Source organism: Protopterus annectens, chromosome 2.part1 (genome assembly GCF_019279795.1).
Source record: "Protopterus annectens isolate FY-2018-M chromosome 2.part1, PAN1.0, whole genome shotgun sequence".
NCBI lineage: Eukaryota > Metazoa > Chordata > Ceratodontiformes > Protopteridae > Protopterus > Protopterus annectens.
Window position 1 is genome coordinate 1,335,698,738 of NC_056729.1, and position 15,649 is coordinate 1,335,714,386.

The 15,649-nt window shown below is 38.3% G+C and overlaps 1 protein-coding gene across 1 annotated transcript in view; it reads left to right on the top strand.

The window, feature by feature from the left end:
• GPR157 (G protein-coupled receptor 157) overlaps positions 1–15,649 on the top strand; it is a 240,411-nt gene that overhangs the window by 26,287 nt on the left and 198,475 nt on the right. Inside the window, exon 2 of the mRNA XM_044063559.1 lies at positions 11,972–12,185. Coding sequence (XP_043919494.1) covers positions 11,972–12,185 — 214 coding nt within the window. The remainder of the gene's footprint in view (positions 1–11,971; positions 12,186–15,649) is intronic.

Below are 15,649 nucleotides of genomic sequence, written 5' to 3' on the forward strand. Positions count from 1 at the left end.
TTTCAAAGCCACTTGGATTAAGAATTTCTGAACACACTAGTGACTACAAAAAACCAATTAGTGCTCTATTTAAACATTCCACCAAACATTTATCTGCCAAGTTCAGTTTCATGGTGATCACCATTTATAAAAGGTAATAAATCTAACAAAGCAGGATGGCGTTCCATTCTGGATACTAAAGAAAATAATTGGATTGTTAAACTGGGAGGTTTATTCCCACCTGGATTAAATGAACAATTTTGATTATCCAATCACATGTTTGACTTAATTAAAGCACATCTATAAAAGGATTATTTTCAATGATTTTCAGTTACACTGAGGAAGGCTGTGGTGTATACCAGCCGAAACCGGTTTGTTTTTTCATTGAATAAATATCAATTTAGTCTCACAGTTTGCTGGCTCATCTTTTGGATTTTTATTACTGGAGCCGTGCAATTGCCTTTCGTGCAGGGGGAATTCTTTTTATGTAACACTTCTTCAGAGTAGAGCCATAATGTGAAATCCCTCATTTAAATAATTGTCATGTGATCAGAAATTCGTTCATTAACATACAAAGTGATGTACATAGCTGAAACCAGCTAGTTATTAACAAATGTGCAGAGCCGTGTACTGAACAGTGTTTCTAATTATTCCCCCATTTCTAAAAATAAAGTACAAAAATACAATTTTATATAAAAATGGTACTAAGTTCATAAAAACTCTTCATGCTTTAAAAACAAATTCCCATTAACTATAGAGTTGTAACGCATAAAAACAAGATTACAAACTAGATGTTACAATTTAAATGCCTTTTAATTTAAAACGCCAATCAGAGAGCAGTTTTCATTAATACCTGGCAAAACTGTAGCACTCGATCGCAGCTGCCATTCCATCTCTAATCTCTCTAAATATGTCTTGGTGTACCCTTCCTTTGTGTCGGAATAATTCTGTCAGTAATGACAAAAGCAAACTTGTTAAAATTTCCACTCGACAAACTATGAATTATAAAGGGCATTTTCTTTTTTTCTTGTTGTTTTAGGTCTCTCGCATGTTCAGCTATTCTCTCTCTTATCTTCCTAGTGGTCTTACCCACATAGAAAGCCGAATGTGTTGTGCACGTTACGATGTAAACTACTAGTTGTGTTACAGTACCCTCGGCATGAAATACTGTGACTGTAACCTTCTACTGCCACATAGGGACCTTAATTTATATATTTACATTCATTTATATATTTACAGGTCTTACACATGTTGCACTTCAACAAGTTGGATCTATACTTCATTTTTTTATGTCTATAACTTTCTCCAAACACATTTTCTAGTCCCGCCGCCTACTGTAAGTTACCTGCAGTCTTTCACCCAGGTTTTGTTTCATATCATCATCAAAGATCAAATCCCAACAAGTGTTTTTCTAAGGTGTGGTGCTTCTTGATTGTATGGAAGTACCAAATTCCTCTCCTGTTCTGTGTTCTAGATCCTATAGATGTCCCTATTCTAGTTAATAAAATAGGGGTGAATTTGTCTTTCCGTTTGTTTCAAAATCTCATTTCTAATTTTAATAAACAATTTAGTTGGATATCCTCTCTGTTTGAACATCCCAATCAGTTTAAACATCTCTTCTTCAAACTTTCTGTTATCAGTAATCAACCTTGAAATCCTCACCATTTGTACCTTAACACTTGGGGCAACTATTGCAGAATAACAAGGAATTTGAATGTGTCCTTTCTGTGGATGGTGGACTCTTTAGTGTCATTGTTTTTATATAACGAAATATCCAATAAGTCAATTGCCTGAGTATCCATTTTCCAAGTAAATTTAAAAAAATTATGTGGTAGTGTTTAAATATTGGATGAAATCACGGATTTCTTCCTCGCTGCCTCTCCAAAGCAGTAATATGTCCTCTAGGAACCTAAACCAAGTAATAACCTTTTCCATAAACCTAGAGGGGAACACATATCTTTTCTCCCAAATTTGCATAAATGGGAGCACATTTGGTGCCCATTAACGAGCAGTATAGGTTTTTCACTGTAGACATGATTAATTTGTTTTCAGTTATCCCACATCATGAGGGGATAGAACTATTTGGTGATGCGTTAGTTAATATAGAGGGCATACACAGTGTGAAAAGGACTCTACTAGTGGAACTCAAAGATGTAGTTCTACAAAATCATTTTTTGTCCTTTGAAGGAGAATATTTCTGTCAAACTACTGGAGTAGCAGTGGGTGCTAAATGTGCTCCATTTATGCAAGTTTAGTTTTATCCGAATGGGAGAAAAGTTAAGTGTTCCCCTCTGGGTTTATGGAAAAGGCTATTACTTGGTTTAGGTTCCTGGATGACATATTACTGCTTTGGAGAGGCAGTGAGGAAGAAATCCGTGATTTCATCCAATTATTTAAGCACTACCACATCATTTTTGAAATTTACTTGGAAAATTGGTACTCCGGCAATTGACTTCTTGGATATTTTGTTATATAAAAACAAAGACACTAATTTAGAGTCCACCATCCACAGAAAGGACATGCATTCAAACTCCTTGTTACATGACAATAATTGCCACCCCCACACCAGAAGAAAAGTGTTGCGTTATTAAGGGACAAATGGTGAGGATTTCGAGATTGATAAGTGATAACGTGAAGTTTGAAGAACAGGTTTTTAAACTGATAGGGATGTTCAAAGAGAGAATATCCAACTACATTGCTTATTAAAATTAGAAATGAGATTTTGAAACAAACAGAAAGACAAATTCACCCCTATTTTATTAATTAGAACAGGGACATCTATAGGATCTAGAACAAAAGTAGAACAGGAGAAGAATTTTGGTACTTCATACAATCAAGAAGCACCACACCTTAGAAAAATAGTAAACACTTGTTGGGATTTGGTCTTTGACTATGTGAAACAAATCCTGAGTGAAAGCCCGAAGTTAACTTACAGTAGGGGGCAGAACTTGAAAATGTGTTTGGAGAAAAGTATAGAGACAAAAACAATGACGTATAGATCCAACGTGTTTAAGTGTAACATGTGTAGGACCTGTAAATATATAAATGAAGGTCCCTATGTGGCAGTAGAAGGTTAGTCACAGTATTTCATGCCCAGGATACTGTAACACAAAACTAGTAGTTTACCTTGCAACGAACACAGCATGTTCGGCTTTCTATGTGGGTAAGACCAGTAGGAAGCTAAGAGCGAATAGCCGAACATGTGAGAGACGTAAAAAACAAGAAAAAATAAAATGCCCTTTATATTCATAGTTTGTCTTGTGGAAATTTTAACAAGTTTATGTTTTTTTATTATTGATTATAGCATAGCAAAATAAATTTTAAAATGGGTGGCGAAAGCCAAACACATTCTGGCTAGGCTTATAAATGCCCTAGGGCAGATAGCCTAGTATGAACCTATGAATTATTCCTACACAAAGGGGAGGGGGACACTAAGACAAATTTAGAGAGATTAGAGATGGAATGGCAGCTGCTAGTGCTACAGTTTTGCCAGGTATTAATGAAAACTGCTCTCTGATTAGTGTTTTAAATTCAAGGGTATCTAAATTGTAACGTGCTCAGATGGCTAAGTGGTAAATTGATGTGGTTATGGTATGCAGGGTCCGAGGTTCAATACTTGCAAGGGCTGATTTTTTGGCATGATGACAGTTAATCTTCTTGGGTTAGGCTTATATAGGCTTCAGGGCCGTTAGCCTAGTACACACCTATGTACATCTAAGTTTTTGTGAACTTAGTAGCATTTTTATATAAAAATTCAATGTTTGTATTTTATTGTTTGAAATGGAGGAATAATTGCAAACACTGTTCAGTACACTGCTCTACACATTTGTTATTGACTAGTTGGTTTCAACTATGTACATTCATTTGTATGTTAATGAATGGATTGCTAATCACATGACTTTTATTTTCATGTTGTGGTTCTACTCCTGAAGAAGCCCATGACATGAGGGTGAAAGTGCTTAGTGTAAACTGTTTTATTTTGGTCTATTAATATAAGAGTCTGGTATTATGCTTGGCGGTGGCGTTTTTTTTCTTTCTTCTTTTGGTTACATGTTTTTGCACTCGTCCTGAGTGTTTTTAACTGGTTTGTTTGATTTTAGCAGTTATTGTTTCTTTGTCATGATAGAGACTTTCTAAATCAAATAATGCTTTAATGTAGGACTATTTCATTCGGGTGATTCTGATTGGGAAACCTGAGTAATAATGTAGCAAATTTATCTGAATCTCTGATAATCTAACCATGAGCAAATAAAGGCTGAGAGCAGAAATCTCAGTAAGGACAACAAAGGAAATAGTCACTGTCGAGGTGGGATCCATTTTACATGACCAACTTTTTAAAAAAGTTGAATTTCACATGATTAAATTCATGTGATCGACTGTTTAAAAAGTCAAACATGTACAAAGTAACAGAAACAGTATTTTTGATGGAGGGGGGAAAGTCCCCCCCTCCTGCACCTCCACACCTCTCTGATTATTTATTTATTTATTTATTATATATATATATATATATATATATATATATATATATATATATATATATATATATGGATCACCTTTATATGCCCGAAATCGCATTTCGCCGACACACTAATCACCGACACCAAAAGACCGACAACGCAAAACACCGAAAACCATTACACCAACACACTACACGTAAACAACACAGTACACTACATAACATATCCACTATCCCTAACCCAAACCCTAACCCTAAGGTCCGACACTACCGCACACTTACCCTACCTGCACCCTAACCCTAACTCACTTACCCACCCCTAACCCCAAGGTCCGACACTACCGCACACTCACCCTACCTGCACCCTAACCCTAACTCACTTAACCCACCCCTAAACCCACAGTCCCTCACTATCACACACACACCCTACCTGCTCCCTAACCCTAACTCACTTAACCCACCCCTAAACCCACAGTTCCTCACTATCGCACACTTACCTGTCCGCTCCCTAACACTAAATCCCTCACTCGATCGCACACTTACAGAGTCCGTCGGGTTCTCACCTTGTCGGTCATCTGCGTTGTCGGTCTTTTCGTCCCGTCGGATTCCGTGTCGGCGAAACGCATCGGGCATCTGAAGGTGACCCATATATATATATATATATATATATATATATATATATATATATATATATATATATATATATATATATATATATATATATATATACACACACACACACAGATCACACTACAGTGGTGAAGAAGGCACATTATCTGATTCTCCATGGTACAGTTATGGCAGTGCAATCTGTTTGTTTTTAAAAAGTTGATCACATGGTATCCATTTGATATTCAACTTTTTAAGAAGTCTGTCATGTAAAATAGACCCCCCCCCCCCATCTAGTTTTGTTTCACCGGACCTGGTTGGATTGAGCAAGCAATGGTAGGGTGATCTAGTTGGATCCCTTTGGGTTTGAAGCTAACAGTTTATTTGGTATTCACTGAGTCATTTGGGAAACCTGCTTTAATCATAGAAATATCAGCAGTTTCCTAAGGCTCTTCAGGGCTGTTATCTTCCAGCTGACAATTGAATATAAATTCAACTTTAGGAATACCTTATGGTTTATAGTGTGATATATTGTAATGTGCTTTATGTGTACTATTACATATGTAGGTGAGTGTGATGCAAAAATACAAAGTATATTAAAAAATAAACAATGTTGGAGATGAATTATAGATGATATGCACTGCACATTTCTCAAATTGCTGCTTCTTTCCTGGAAAATTGTATTTTATTAATACTTAATCTTCTGGAAAGCAGTATTTCAGCTAGCAGGTGAGATGGCCAATGGTCTTGTGATAAGAGGATTTACCTTGGAGACACCCAGAGCTGGATGCTTGCCCTGTAGTTCTCCCTGTAGCCTGTAAGAGCATTCCTCCATAGGAATTCATTGACAAATGCTTGCTTAGTGGTTGATTTGCAACCGTAAGCCAGCACTTCAGTGGTGGAATGATAGTGTGAGGGATACTTCTGTACATTTTTAGGTGTTTTCTAAGAAAGTCATCCAGGAAACTAATTACGAAGCGTAGGTCAATTTCCCTAGGACACTGTCTGGTTAAGTGACTTGCTCAAGGTCATGCAGTAGGCAAATAAAGGCTGAGGGAATCAACCCCTGTAACATGGAGATCAGCTCATTAACAGCTGACAGCCTAAATCGTCTGTGCTAACTGCTACACTATTAAAGGGAGGTAGCTGGCTTTGAGAGTATGTGCATGCAAGTGACCTTCTGGTGTTGCTACGAGCAGAATATTGGTGTAATTGAAGAGACTATGGGGATGTTGAAGTTTAGGAAATAGATGATTTGAAGTGTTCTTACTGCTTCTGAGAGCAAGTAAGGAAGTGAGGCTGGAAGGGATTTGTCATGTATGGGGTAGATGGCCTTTATTAAATGAAGGATCTTGTTGCAGCCAGTACCAGTGACTGTCTATAATTTTGCAGAACACCCAGATTTGTGCATCATATTTGTGGCCTCTTTCTTATAAAATGTGGGTTTTTCTGACAAATCACTGCGGATTAAAGTCAAGTAATGGCAAACATAGGAGGTTTCGGACTTCATATCCTTCTGAAAATGCATGTTAATGGACAACCTAGCCTAGCCATGCACATAGGAGGTTGCGGACTTCATATCCTTCTGAAAAATGCATGTTAATGCACAACCTAGCCTAGCCATGCACATAGGAGGTTTCTGACTTCATATCCTTCTGAAAATGCATGTTAATGCAAAACCTAGCCTAGCCATGCTTCCTATTATTCTAGCAATTTTCTTATAGAGCAATATTTAAAATCTGTCCCTGATTTTGGGCCTTTGCTCCTCCCCAGTATTTTTTGTTTTGTCCAAATGTTTTGTGCCAAGAGGAAATTTCAGCACCCCCACCACCAGCCTGTCTCTGAAGAATGTATCATAGCACATTCTTCCAGACTTTGCTTTGGGAGCTATTTCAAAAGGGGTAAAAGTGCAAGGACTGTGGAACTCCCAGGACAGACAAAAGCACACAAATGTTAGATTGTCAGTAATCCGTGCTTTAGAGGCCTTAAATTATGACTAGTCTTCAGGACCTCTGTAAGTTCTCACAGACAGTACCACAGTGATATGGTACATAAAGCTTGGGGATGGTGGTATTGGATCTTACTCCAATTTACAGACTGGCTTTTTTAGCCTGGGAGATGGCATCTGTGCTCAGATTGGCTACTCAGGTTTCATACATTCCATCAGAGCAAAATGTTATAACAGACAAGGTGAGCAGAACCAATATAGAACCTTACAAATGGAAACTACACCAAGGGGTCTTTCAGGAATTGATCCAAATGAGAAATATATCTGTTTTGCCTCTTGTTAAAACAGCTGTCTGAAGACACTCCCTCCTGGAAGATGAATGCTTTTTCATTCCCATGCACAGGATTTCTGCGGTTTGCTTTTACTCCCATTCCACTGTTTCTCTCTGAATCTTTAGAAGGGCTGTGTGCAACTCACATTTGGCCAGGGCAGCAGTGGTTCTCTCACCTTTTGAATGTGGCCAAGGGCATTTACCACAGGCTTCCTCACAGAATGGACTTACCCGCATAAGAATAGTGGTTGGTGGTTTACACACAACTCTGAAGATACTGAATTAACTGCATGGATGATGAGTTTTGATATCTTTAGGTGTATGTTTTTCCTATGGAACACTGATACTAGAAAGTCATATTTGTGCATGTGGAAAAGATTTTCGAGTTGCCACCACTCTAAGAACCCTTTCAAGGCTCTCTTGCTTTTTATTCTACATTTACTTGTGAGTTTTTATCTTTATTCTTGGATCAGGATTCATCTTTCAACCTTTTTTTGCTTGAAAGACCTTAAAAATACCCTTCCTTTTTTTCTGTCCTGACATCAAGCAGCTTTTTGAAAGTGGTTTTGCGTATCCGTCCACCTTCGAAATAGGTGGCTGCTACTTGGGATCTTAACTTTGTGCTTGAAAACTCTTCCATCTGAAATGGTTCATCAGGCTGACATGATGTCCGTAACATGGAAAACTGTGCTACTCATGTCCTACACTTTTGCATGAAGAATATCTGACTTCCTAGCTGTTGAGTTAATTGTACCTTAGTTCTCAAAGAAACCCTCTCCTTATAGAAAATAATCTTTTTATGCCTAAAGTGGTTTTAGAGTTTACCATAAAACAAACTATTAATTTCCTTGTATTATTTCCAGAACCTAAAAATAAGGAAGAGTGAATATTACACACTCTGGATGTTTACAGGCAGTTGAGATGGTACTAATCAGCGGTTTGTCTCCTGTGAAGGGTGGAAAAAAGGACTAGCAGTGTCAAAGCAAGTAATTTTGCAGATGGTGGTTTCATGCCATTTCCCTCTGCTATTTCCACCATAACTATTCATTTCCACTCATTTCATCCTGTGTGCCTTCAGATTTGCATTCCATTCCCCTATCCTTTGCTGAAGTTCTTACTCAGTCTGCCTGTAATTCCGCATTGTGTGCATACAGCAACTCTGTCCCCCTCTGACCTGTTTGCTAATGTAGTCAATCAACAGTATGAACAGCGGTGGGCTCAGAGTTGAATCTTGATGCAAACCCCCTCCCACTCGGAATGCCTCTGCGAGACTGAGCACTATTCATACTTGAGTCATGGGGTCCTTGTACATAGTTTGAACTAAATCCACCAATGTTTCGGGGACGTTGAACCACTGGAGGAATGCCCAAATCAGCTTTCCTGGGACATTAATATATGCTTTCTCCAAGTCTACGAATGCCCAGTTAGATTCTTTCCATATCTCTAGCTTCTTCTAAACTATCCATATCACTGCAAACATCCTGATCTGAATCCGAACTGCTCATCTCCCATATTACTTTCTACTACTCACTACTCTCCGTATCCATTTATCAGTCACCCTCTCCAGAACTTTCATACAGTATGTCAGGAGATTGAGACTGCTGTACTGCCGACAGTTGTGAATGTCTTTTGTTCTTGATCACTGGCACTAGTATGCTTATTCTCCAGTCATCCGGAATATGCATTTCTCTTCACACTGCTATGACTACCCTCGGGAGGCATTTTTCCCTTTGCTCGCCCAGTATCTTGATCATATCTGCTATGACCTCATCTGAGTCTGCTACTTTCCCCTGACTTCATTTTTATTAGTGCCATTTTACTTCTACTGTGGTGGGCCCCTCCTCTTCTGCTGTCATAAGCTCTGTCTGGGGCAGTGCAGCTTCATTCAGAAGTTGCTTAGATGTACTTCTTCCATCTGTCTTTGATGTCCTGCAGACTGATGAGCAGGTTGTTGCTGGCATCCCTTATGAAGGGTGTTTGACTATCTTCTTAATCTTTGTCTTTGCTTTGCAAACTGTTAGTTTCTTTGTGCCATCCACTTACTCACTTTTAGAAGCTGGTAGAGTGTCTTTGGCTTGTTTACTTCTTTATTAGTCAACTAATATTCTTTCCTAGCTTGGTCCGTCTTTTTAGTCTCCCACTTTTTGCTTTCTTTTGATGACTTCCTGGACTTCTACATTCCACCACCAGATTTCTTTATGTACATTATTTCCATACCTGGCTCGGCTGCATATCTGTTCTGTAGTCCTCACACTTATTGTTTTGAGGTGCAGCCATTCAACTGTTCTAACAGAACCACTGTGGGGCCCTTACAAGCCTAGCCATGCACCCTAAACCATTTGGGTCCTAAGTATAATATGTGGGGAAGCATGTTAGTAGGCAGGTAACAGGATTTGAAGTGGGTGGTGATAGGTTGACTGCTTCAGTCCATAACGGGCATGGGTGCCAGACAAGGGGTAAATTTATGATTTCCCATCCAGTTGTAAATGTTTGTTTGAATAGGGTAGAACTCTGTTTTACATGGATGGGGAGCCTATTTGTAGTGCAGGGATCATTTGGGACACATCTGTCTTTTTAGTATATTCCATTTATGTTGCAAGTGAAGTTCAGATCCCTGGATCTAGTGTTTCTGGTTTTTGTTTTGCTTATGTGTAACAGATCCAGCCTTTAGGAGACTGAATACCGAGACAGAGCCTTTAGGAGATCATTTAAAGACAGGGTTTTCATATCCTGTCTCTCCTCATGAGAAAGTTTTGTGGGCAGCATTTCAGCTGTTGCAAATGTCTGATTTAGTTACAAAAGTCGGCATTGTATTCAGTGATGGGCCTGATAAGGGCTAGGTAGAGTGGCACTATAACTTCCTTGGACCTGGATACCATACCCTTACCTTTAAGTTTGGCGACATAGAATGATTGTCTTATTACCTTGGCTACATGTTGGTCAAAAGCCAGATTGTTGTCTACATATTTCCCAGATTCCTTATTGGGTCATCTCTTGGGGGTGTTTTACCAATGGAGTAATAAATTTGGGTTGACAATTTCCCAGAGGGCATTATAATGCATTTTTGGGGGAATTGAGTTTTAGGCCATGGCTTTGGCACTAGTCATTTGTAGTTAGGCCATGGCTTTGGCACTAGTCATTTGTCTGTGTTAAAACCACTTGCGAGATATTTGTGCCTGGGGGGAATCTGTAATAGCTTCCAGTTTAGTGATCTGCAAACTTGGTGAACCTGAGGCCTTTAACATTCAGTGGAGATGGTTTTAATGATCCTGATTTTTTGGATCCCATCTGTGAATTAGTTTGCAATCTAGTGAGTTATGTAGGAGTTTATGCCTAGCTCGCCAGGTCAGGATATGCAATATGCACTTTTACTCTTGTTGATTGCCTTGGTGACCATGTCAAAGAAGTCTACCAGGTTAAGTAAGCATGACCTTCCCTTAACAAAGCCAAATTGAGATGGGTCCAGTGTCTGTAGGTTGCCAGTGTCATTGTAAGTGCTTTCTTTTTGTGACATTAATCCTTACCAGGATGTGTAGGTTAAAATATAGGTGGATTTGTTTGCAAATAATAAGGTAATTTTCTTTTCTATGTCTGAAGATATTCAAGGTTGTTATGAAAATTTAGGGTTAAACTTGGATAGTTTACATAGCTATGGTGGCTGTTTGAGTAGGATCACTGTTGTTTGGATGTTTTATATCCAGCCAATCTTGCTTTTCATTAAAGTTAAAAGTTTGTGATGCCTTGGACTATGGAGGATTGGAATGATGGTGTTTTTCTGGTTTCAGAGATCAGATGGGTATGCATTTGATTCCCAAACTGCCAGTGCAAAGTGATTTGAGCCTTAGGAAATGGACGGTGTCAGGGACACTATTTATTGATGGTTGCATGGTGGGGAGTTCCTTTATCTGAGCTATAGTTTAGAAATAAAGTATTTTTGACTGCATTTAGCAAGTAATGTTGGCATGCAGTAAGCCTGCAACTGGTGTATAGATAGGGCAGAGGGGGCGAGGGTTGCCTCAGGAAGAGAACATGGGGACTTACCACTGAGATGCATGACCTCAATGAACCCCTCATCGCATATGAGAACTATGTTCCCTGTTTTATATTAATGGGAGTACGTAGAAATGCTGATGTTTGCTAGCAACTTAAGCACCTTTTGAATAGCAGGAATAACCCCCTCTGTTTAAGAGCACTGGCCTTCTTGTCTACAAGCCAGCAAATCAGTGTGGTGCTTGTGCATGCAGGTCAGCACAAAAATGCAACTTTATCAAAACTGCATGCATTAATGATGCAGCCTTCATTATGATCCTTTGTTAAAACAGAATACATAGAAGATTTTTCTAGATAAAAAATACAAAGTAGTTAGAGTACCTAACCTGTCCTATATTTTACTCTGAGAAGTGGCAGGTCTCTTAATTGTTTAAATATGGCTTTAGTGAAAAAGTTATGATTTAATGAAATTATCAAGTCATATTTAATAAAGAAAAAGGTTCTTAAGTGGGAAAATTTTGTTTGCTTAGTTTACCTAATAAGTATAGATTGAGAAAATGTCCATCTTTGTTGGATTTGAGGTGAGTAGTTTGTTTTCCATTGCACAATACTTGTGTTTTTCTGCTCCCCTGACACAAGATCCATTTTTTTTCCATAGTTGGTGTGTGCCGCTTCTGATCACAGTGACAGCAGTGGCGCTGAAGAAGATCGGATATGATGCATCGGCTGTTTCAGTTGGCTGGTGCTGGATCCGTATAGATGCAGGTGATCACATGCTTTGGATGCTGCTGACTGGAAAGATCTGGGAATTTATTGCCTACATCTCCCTGCCCGTTCTCTATATCCTTATCAAAGTACACATCCATACTGCGGTAAGTGACATGCTGTTGGAGTCTGAGGCTGTGTAGTTGTGCATACTGGTAGTATTTGGGTTATCTTATTAAACTGCTTGTGATCATATATATCTCTTCTAATTGCTGCTTCATTTAACCTTGCACATTTGACTTGGTCTATAACAGACAGAGGCAAGCAGACATAAAAAAAGATACGAACAGGCTACGAATGCCTCTCCATTATGCTTCACATCCATGTCTAATCATGTTTTTGACGGTGCTTTATTCAGTTTTTGAAATTACTTTGTCTAAAGGGTCAAATGATGGGCATGCATACAAATACAGAGAACACCCTCTTTTTAACAACTGTTAGAATCCTAGAAGTGATAGGGGTTCTAATCTGGAACTCAAACTCAAGATGTCAGGCATGCTGTGCTGGCATCACTGCAGCTGGACCAACAACAGTCTCTAGATGGTTGAGTCTTGAGTTTTCCTTTCAGATAGGACCCTACACCCCCACCCCAACATGGGGATTTAAGTTGAGCACAAATACAGAGACACCTCACTGCTTAGATACTGTTAAAATCATCAAAATGAATGGAAAACGTTAGCTCTCTCATGTCTTTGGCCACAGTGCTTCATCGTGCCATTCTAAAGTGTAGGTGTTACATGTCTGGCAATTAGTATAGAGATCAAAGTGATGAGCTATTAATAAGCTGCCTCCAGTAGTCTAGAGTTTGATATCTGGCAGGTTGCATAGAGGGTTAAGGCTGAGAGCTGTAGTTATGTGGTACAGGGTTTGATTCCCTCAACCTTCCCTTACCTACTTTGTGTCTGTGAGCAATTTAGTTAACAAGACAATGCTCCTAGGCTGTGTCTAAAGAGCCCATGTGGATCAGTGGTCTAGCCTAGTACATCTGTTTGTACATTGGTTTAACAAGTGGTAGTCAAACACTGCAGGAACTGTCTTTTGAGCAAATAGGAAATGCCTACAGAAAAATATAATTCTGAACAATTAGTGTATCACAGCCTTCCTATTTCTTAGACTGACTTATTGGAGAAAAAAATGATGAAATCCATGATTTGCTTTTGAAGCATCTAATTTAATGCTGTAACTTAAATTAAGTTGATGATTTAAGGAGTTTACCAACAAAGTACAGAAATTCTGCTCCTAATGTTAAAGAAATACACTAAATCCATTCCTTCATGATCTGGTATACACGTTTATCACTGTCACACACACACAGACACGCACACACACGTTGCCCCTGTCCACACATTGGTACCAGGCTGATCTTTGATGTAATGTGTATTGGCACTGTTATGTGTGGTCAGTAGTTTACGGTTTTTAGATGAGGTTGCAGTATCATGAGATTTCATTTTCCTGCACAGCATCTCTCTCACCACTGGCTTTTAAAAATATCGGAGGGTCAAAAAAAAGTGCTTTTTTATTTATTGGGGGGGGGGGGGGTGCAGCTTTAATTTCTCAAAGTCGTTTGAGTTTCTAATACAATTACCGGAATGGACCCCATTCCTGATTCAAAAGTATTATTAAAGGTTGTGAAATTTGTATTGTTTTTGTCGTTCATGTTGGACAAAAGTGCTCTTCACAGCACCTGCAGTGTGCCCAGAAATGACTCCTGCAATTCATATGGAGTTGTGTACCGCTAACATAACTAAGACTGCAAATTCTTTTTTATAAGACCCATTGCTCCTACTACTATCGGAACTGTCTGGGTATCCTTCATCCACATTGCCCTCATTTCTGCCTGCACATCCTGGTATTTTATGACTTTACAGTGTCTTATGTACAGAGAGAGAGAGAGAGATAGTCGCTAGGTGTAGTAATTTCAATAATTAGTGTTACTTTTGTATTCTTGTCATGAAATTTATGTGGGGAACGAGGGATCCTCAAATAGAAGGATTTATAAACACCTTTACGATATTAAATTTTCTAATTTGCATAATGCTGTTTACAGACACACTACCACATGTAATAACGTCATGAATTTTAAATTTGGAGTTTTGGAACAAGTCCCTGTTCTCCTTAGAGATGAAGAATGGGAATCCTGACTAGAATATAGGGAATTATGGTGACAATTAAGGCTTGAGGCTATGAACACCCCTTTTTTGTGTGTGTAAATGTATTTATTCGTTTTATAAGTGGTTATTCGTTTTTACTAACATTTCATTGTTTATATGTATTTTATTTGATTAGTATAGGTAGAGTATAAAATGGTTCTGTACTTCAGTTATTTAGTTAGAATGGTTTTATGCCCTACTTGTAGGAATTAGTGCGATTACATCTGTTTTTTAATGCATTAGATGATATTTTTATTAGTGCTTTTTATTATTTTATTTGTAATGAGGTTTGTTCTTCTTTATGGAGATATTGCTGACCTTATTGGCACTTGTCCTTAAAATGGGAAGGTAGTTAGCTAATTAATGTGGAAATGTTTTTCTGAAGTTTCGTTTTCCAGAACTAAAGCACTCAAAATTTATTGGGATTAAACATGATGCAGTTTTTAATATGCTGCATTTATTCCTTTCATTTTGGAATTTTCATCCATTATAGTGTTTTTGTCTTCACGCCCGGTTTATACAGCATTCATGTTCAGTTTCTTGTCATGGAGTACTAGATATGTTTATCTTGCATCTAATTTATGAACAGTTGGTAATGGGTGATCCAATGTGATGTAAATTTCATCATTCTGTATAATGATTTGTGGCTCATGTTTCCAATGCTTCTTAGCTACTTCAGTATTGTAATGTTTGCACAATCCCCACTGCAACGATCTTGCCACATTATTATGTTTGTCAGTAGACAGGCCCTGTGCCATTAGTGTATCACACCCAGTAACTAGATATGACTGTTTCAAGTTCTGTTTTGTAGAAACTGCATTTGTCTCTCACATATTCAGTGGACTTTGTAAACCAATGTATGTGTAGTCCAATATCCTGGGCTGCTAATATCAACCTTTCATTTTTTTTTCTTTTTTTTTTTTTAAATTCACCTCTCCTTAACCATTCCTGCATCAGATCCTGATTAACATCCTGATCAATAAGAGGTTGTTCAGGACTTTTCTGTACCTGAAACTATATTTATGCATTTTCTACATTTTTCCCTTCTTGTCTGGTCCTTCTCCTTGTATTTTATTTATTTATTTATTTTTAATTTTTTTTTTGGCACATTCAGTCGCTGCCTGATTTTTTGTATACTTCTGGTTTGGTTTCCATTCCTGCCTGACACCAAAACACTTCTGCTAAATTAAGCAGGAAAGTCATCTTCGACTGGTTCTCTTCATGTTTTAAAACGTCCATTATACAATGACCCCCCCATTAATATTCTAAAACGTGCGCACGTTGTAAATCAGAGTAATAGTAATGGAAAAAGGTCTGGTCGCCCCGACTTTTTCCATTAGTATAACACTTTTTTTTTTTTTTTTTAACGGAGAAAGCAAGATTTCCGTTGCTTTTTACAACCTGTCTCGCTAGAACATAGG